This window comes from Sinocyclocheilus rhinocerous, unplaced genomic scaffold (assembly GCF_001515625.1).
Source record: "Sinocyclocheilus rhinocerous isolate Xijiao unplaced genomic scaffold, SAMN03320098_v1.1 scaffold182, whole genome shotgun sequence".
In the NCBI taxonomy this organism is placed as follows: Eukaryota; Metazoa; Chordata; class Actinopteri; order Cypriniformes; family Cyprinidae; genus Sinocyclocheilus; species Sinocyclocheilus rhinocerous.
In genome coordinates this window covers 278,451-285,253 of record NW_015655576.1, presented here as the reverse complement: position 1 = coordinate 285,253, position 6,803 = coordinate 278,451, and the positions used below count along the sequence as shown (strand labels likewise).

The following is a 6,803-nucleotide window of genomic DNA, read 5'->3' as shown; positions in this document are numbered from 1 at the left end:
GCAACCGCAAAGCTCTGCAAAGGGTCGTACGAACTGCCCGCCACATTGTTGGAGGTGAGCTTCCCTCCCTCCAGGACATCTACACCAGGCGGTGTATAAGGAAAGCCCGGAGGATCATCAGTGACTCCAGCCACCCATCCCACAGACTGCTCTCTCTGCTGCCCTCAGGAAGACGTCTCCGCAGCATCCGATCCCGCACTAGCCGACTGAGGGATAGCTTTTTCCCTCAGGCTATCAGACTAATGAACAGTCAGAACTAATACATCCTACAGCATACTCCCACAATACGGTATGCCACACACTGCACTTTAACTCCAACAGTTCAATACTGGACTATACATACACACTGCATTTAATACAATAATCTATCTGCTACCACTGGATACCATCCAATGCACATCCATGACATTTTGCGTATCCAGTTCATGTATAATCTGTTGCACCTTCGCATATTTTATGTGTATATATGTCTACATAATGTAGAATGTGTACATACTGTGTATAATGTGTATTGCTAACTGTAAGTATGTACATACTGTGTATAATGTGTAGTGCTAACTGTTAGTATGTCTAATAGTACACTGTGTGTACTGACTATATATGTATGTGTATATTGCACATTGTCATCTGTTGAGGTCTGTATGTTTATATGTAAATTGTTTCTGCAGTTTCTGCAGTCTGGAGCACGCTCCCAAGAATTTCACTCACCAAGGCACATGTGCTGTGGTGATGTGACAATAAAAGTGACTTGACTTGACTTGACTTGTAAATGATATATAGTTTATGATAATTGATTGCATATGTTTATAAAACAAAGGTAATTAAAAGCACAGACACGCCTAAACATGCCCACGGGCCGGTGTGGGTTAACAGGTTAAGCTACCTGGTCGTTATTGGGAACATGCTTGTTCTTAAGTTATAGCTGTATTGTTGGGAACATGCTGTTCCAGCAGGACATCTACACCAGGCGGTGTATAAGGAAAGCCCGGAGGATCATCAGTGACTCCAGCCACCCATCCCACAGACTGCTCTCTCTGCTGCCCTCAGGAAGACGTCTCCGCAGCATCCGATCCCGCACTAGCCGACTGAGGGATAGCTTTTTCCCTCAGGCTATCAGACTAATGAACAGTCAGAACTAATACACCCTACAGCATACTCCCACAATACGGTATGCCACACACTGCACTTTAACTCCAACAGTTCAATACTGGACTATACATACACACTGCATTTAATACAATAATCTATCTGCTACCACTGGATACCATCCAATGCACATCCATGACATTTTGCGTATCCAGTTCATGTATAATCTGTTGCACCTTCGCATATTTTATGTGTATATATGTCTACATAATGTAGAATGTGTACATACTGTGTATAATGTGTATTGCTAACTGTAAGTATGTACATACTGTGTATAATGTGTAGTGCTAACTGTTAGTATGTCTAATAGTACACTGTGTGTACTGACTATATATGTATGTGTATATTGCACATTGTCATCTGTTGAGGTCTGTATGTTTATATGTAAATTGTTTCTGCAGTCTGGAGCACGCTCCCAAGAATTTCACTCACCAAGGCACATGTGCTGTGGTGATGTGACAATAAAAGTGACTTGACTTGACTTGGCTAGTACCAATATACAGCAGTTTAACTGGAGTAATACTAAATGTAACCATAGTATTTTGGCAGGAACTGTGGTTCCCCTGGGAAACGTCCCAATCGGAACGGCTCTTGTGCTCTCACTGTGTGAGCTGACTACTAAACCGAACCTCACTGAGAGAGACAAACGCTGGATCAGATGTCAGCTGGAGGCCAGATGTGTTGGAATATGAAGGCATCAGCAGACAGATCCATCGTGAGTGTTTGTCTCTCATTCTGCTGAGCTTTCTAAAAACACGACCTGAGTGAGAGCAGCATCTGCCAACCTCCTCAACATCTGCACAGCGTGATACAGCTGCTAAAAACGCTCTTCATAGACTGTGATATAAGCATAGCTCCAAGATAAAGCTGCTTTTTTGTTGTTAAGCTGAACAGACAAAACAGCTCAACAGATCAGCAGATGTCATTGATAAACACATGCAGCCGAGCAACGCACATTCTTAAGGATTGAACTAAGAACAAACATCTGAACTAAAAGCTTTCCACTTCAAACTAAACCTATGCATCCGTACATACACTGAGGGTTGAGGGTTAACGGAGTAAGCGGGGAAAAAAATCAGCTTCAATCAGAAAATTCAATTCTTATTCTAATAAAATAAAATAAAATCTATTTAATTGGTTTAAAATACACTTAAAAATAAATAAAATAAATAAAAGTTAATTAATTAATTAAATACCTAAATTCTATTGATTTAAAATAAAAAACTTAAAATAAATTGATTTAATAAATATTTTAAATAAATAGCTTTTAAAAAGAATTTTGAAAAAGAATAAATAATTAAATTTTTTTACAATAATTCTTTTAATAGATTAAATTGTAATATGTTTTTAATAAAAATAAATTAATAGACTAAATTAAATTAATAACTAAAATAGAAAATTTCTATTGATTTACTTGATTTTATAAAATATTTTATACATAAATTAAGAAATAATTTAAAAATAAATAAAATATATTAAAGAATGAATGAATAAATAAATAAATAAAATTTTATTATTAACTACTCAAGTGGTCTGAGTACTTACAGAAATAGTCTATAATCAGGGGTGCACATAAGTGGTCCGCAGGTCCGCATGCGCGACCAAAATAAAAAATGCGCCGTGTAAATAAGTTCTCACATTGCATTTGCATATCGACATGATTGACAGCTATTAATGCACAATCACCATTTTAGATCGACAAACTGTACTGTATAAGATTTCTATTCAAACTGAATGCATAAATCTAGGCTATCCGCTGCCGTTTTTCAAAGCACAATGCAAAACTGTGACATTTCATTCACTGACGCTCTACAATCGGCAGCGCTAAACCCGGAAGCGCATATACTTACTTTACCGGCAACCCGCCAAAATAAAAGCCTGCTGATTTTAAGTTCGAAAATGATGAAAATTTAAAAAAAAGAAGTAGTAAATATTAACATTTTATTTTTAAGTTTACTATAAAGTAATTGCATTTGTATTTAATACTTCCCTTTAATTTTAAAATATAATAGTATTATCACACTTTATTATTTTATTTAAAAAAAACACTAAATAAATAAAGTGCAATATTACTATCAGTCTTATTGATTTATTTTTTTAATAGTTATATTTAATGGGTAACAGTATGTGCAGTGTGAGGACTAAAACCAAATCTCCAGGTTCTCATATGAGAACCAGGCTGAAAAACTTATGTGCACCCCTGTCTATATCTATATTTATATCTACCAGGAAACAATGATGTTAATAATGTGATCCTGTGGCTCAGTGGTAGAGCATTACGTAAGCAGCGCAAAACATCGTGGATTCGATTCCCAGGGAACACACATACTGGTAAAAAAATGTATAGCCTGAATGCACTGTAAGTCGCTTTGGATAAAAGTGTCTGCTAAATGCATTAATTATTATTATTAATTATTATTATTATTATTAATAATAATAAGCCAGACTGCTACAATGAGAAACGCTTCTTTTTTTTCAGAGAATTAATGCACTTGTGCATATATGATGTATGACATCCTTGTGCAACTATATATTGTGATTGATCATTATATTATGAATGTGGCATCAGATTTCAGATACTTGGTCACCTTACATGTCACTCAGACAGTCTCTTGCTGTTGAAGGGGTCAGTTTTTGCTCAGAATAATCTGCAGTGGACACAAACTATCACTGGTTTCTCACGACTCACCGTCTCATCAGCCGAGCAGGTCGCCAGCAGATAGTCATCAAATGGCGAGAAGTCCAGGTCGGTCACGAGGTCTGGGACAGGAAGATCAGGAAGAGAATCAGGACAAACTCGTACATTACGTACACAGGACACAGCATCGGGACAGCACTTTTATTTGCTCCAAGCATCCTCACAGACATCAACTTCCGCTTCAAATGAAGTTAAATGAGACAAGTGTGTTAGTAAGACCTGTAATTGTTGGTATCTTACCAGCATGGCATGAAATCTGGGTCACGGTCCACTTCCCGTCAGATGCGGCGTTCACAGAAGACAGGCCGACCATCCCACCTCCTCCAGAGACACAACAGACACGGTTACATCTAAAAACACAGCTTACAAAACGCAACACAGACTGCTTCTCCTGGTGTTTATGTTTGGTGTGTGCACATGTTATCAGAGGTGCTCAGATGTTCAGTGCTGATAGTGAAGAACAGTGTTCATACCAGCCTGATCTGTGTTGAAGGCCACGAGACTGCAGCTGGATTTGATGTGCTTGCCCTGAGAAGAGAAGGAAGCTCCTCGCACGTTCGCAATCCAGCCCTGCACAGAAACACAGGAGCATTGCTAAATCAAGTGTGATCTTAAAATGAAGACAAATCTCGCATTTGGTTCTACAGGAAAACATGAGAAATATTCAACATACCAGACAAATCTACATATGTCATCTCTGAACACCTCACTTAAGTCACTAAATAATAAAACCATAAAAATTTACAATCAAAATAATTCATTTTAAAGTAAAAACATCCTGAAAATTCAAATAATTTTAAAATAAAAACAAAAATCATTAAAATGTTAAATAAAATTATTTTAAAAATAAAAACAAAATAAAATAAGTAATTTTAAAGAAAAAAAACTTACTAAAAAGTAAAATTATTAGTAAATTTAAAATAAATTTTAAAATAAAAACAATAAAATAAGTAATTTTAAAATAAACTTACTAACTATCTAAATCATAAAATGTTCTGTAATTTTTCTTTAAATTAAAATTGACTAAAAAGTCAAATCAAATGTAAAACCGTTAAACTAATAATGAAAATATAACAAAAATAAAGCATAATGTAAAATTAAAATAAAATACTACTTTTAAAATGAAAACTTACTCAAATCAAAATCATAATGTAGAATTAAAATTAGTAATTATTTAAAATAAAAATCATTAAAGCATACCGCTAAAACTAAAGCATAAAGTAAAATTAAAGTAAATAACTAATTTTAAAATTTTTTGCTAAACAAAGAAAACAATGTTGTTATTGTTGACTAAAACTATTAAAAATAGGTCGACAGACTGAGACAGACATGAAATGAAATTACTCAAATTAAGATAAACATAAATTAAAGCTAAATAGAAAAATGAAAAAACTAATAAAAATGACAAAAAGCTAAATTCCTAAAACTTAAACTAAAATAAATATAAACGAATGCTAAACATAAATTTTAAAAACCTAATAAAAATGACAAAAGCACATACAATTAATAAAACTTTAAATTAAAATAAATATAAATGAATGCTAAATATAAAAGTTATAAAGTATATAAACCTAATAAAAATGCCTAAATGCACGACAAAAATTACCAAAATTAAAATAAATATAAATGAAGGCTAAATATAAATATATATAAATAAATATATAAATGCCAAACCTCTCATGGCAGCATCATCAGCTTGAGATCGTTTTTTTGAGATCGGCCTTTTTAGAGACTGCCGATCAATCATCCCAACGTGATTATCGGCCGATAGTGATCGATAGCCGATCAATCGGAGCACCCCTAATATATATATATATATATAAACTACAAAAGCATAACAGTAATTTAACTGAAAATATTAAAAAAAGCTATCTCAAAATATTAATAAAAACTTAATAAAAAAGGCCAAGCACGCAGGTGATGGAGATTTACCGCTGATTACAGAAGCGCCTTTACTGACAAGATGCGCATTAAATATCGCATGCGATTTATCGTGCAGCCCTAACTGGAACACACCAAAAGATGACACTGATGAACTGAATCAACCTCTGATGCCTCTCAACTGAACATCTGACATCATCACAAACAGGAAAGAGGAAACGGATAGAAACACAGCACTTTCTCTACACAACAGTGCAACACACACACACACACACACACACACAGACACAGACGGGGCCTTTCACAAGCAGCACACACACACTTGAGGAAACACAGAAGAGCAGCCGAACAGTTTCAAATCCTCCCAGAATGTCAACAAGAAACAACACGCAGAGAATGATGGTGTTTGAGTGACTGCTGTAGAATAACCATCACAATCCACAGAAGCTGGAGCAGACTGAAGACAGTGTGTGAGAAAGCCTAAAGCACGCACGCCAGGCGCATTCGGGACTGAGCTCTTCTGCATTACACACAATCATGCTCACTCCTACACCATGAGGCGACAAGCCAAAGATATAAATAAAAGATGAAAATAAGGCCTTCTGGCTTCTTAAAAAGCACAGAGAATCTGCATTTGAAACCCTAAACCTGAAGTCCAGACCCAAACCATCCAAAACCAGTTCTAACAAAGTTTTCACCTGCTGAACGATAAAACTGTCGAAAAAGTTTGGAATAATTAAGTTTTTTTTTTATGCTTTTGAAAGAAGTATCTTCTGCTCACCACGGCTGCATTTATTTAAATAAAAATGCAGTAAAAACAGTAAAATTGTGACATGTTATTACAATTTAAAAGAACAGTTTTCTGATTGAATATATGTTTAAATGTAATTTATTCCTGTGATGTAAAGCATTATTTCAGCATCATTACTCCAGTCTTCAGTGTCACATGATCCTTCAGAAATCAGTATAATATGCTGATTTGCTGCTCAAGAAACATTTACTATTATTATCAATGTTGAAACAGTTGTGTCCCATCATATTTTTGTGGAAACCATTGAAATATATATATATATATATA

General features: G+C 34.8%; 2 protein-coding genes across 3 annotated transcripts in view; both read right to left on the bottom strand.

The window, feature by feature from the left end:
- Positions 1–4,562, bottom strand: part of LOC107718563 (coronin-7-like) — a 55,073-nt gene extending 50,511 nt beyond the window's left edge. For both annotated transcript variants that reach the window (XM_016525682.1, XM_016525681.1), the window contains exons 1-4: positions 4,518–4,562; positions 4,318–4,414; positions 4,085–4,165; positions 3,836–3,906 (exon numbers count right to left, since the gene is read on the bottom strand). In XM_016525682.1, coding sequence (XP_016381168.1) covers positions 3,836–3,906; positions 4,085–4,157 — 144 coding nt within the window. In that variant the 5' untranslated portion in view covers positions 4,158–4,165; positions 4,318–4,414; positions 4,518–4,562. The remainder of the gene's footprint in view (positions 1–3,835; positions 3,907–4,084; positions 4,166–4,317; positions 4,415–4,517) is intronic.
- Positions 4,286–6,803, bottom strand: part of LOC107718617 (coronin-7-like) — a 13,389-nt gene continuing 10,871 nt past the window's right edge. Inside the window, exon 5 of the mRNA XM_016525784.1 lies at positions 4,286–4,414. Within this exon, the coding sequence (XP_016381270.1) occupies positions 4,286–4,414 (129 nt within the window). The remainder of the gene's footprint in view (positions 4,415–6,803) is intronic.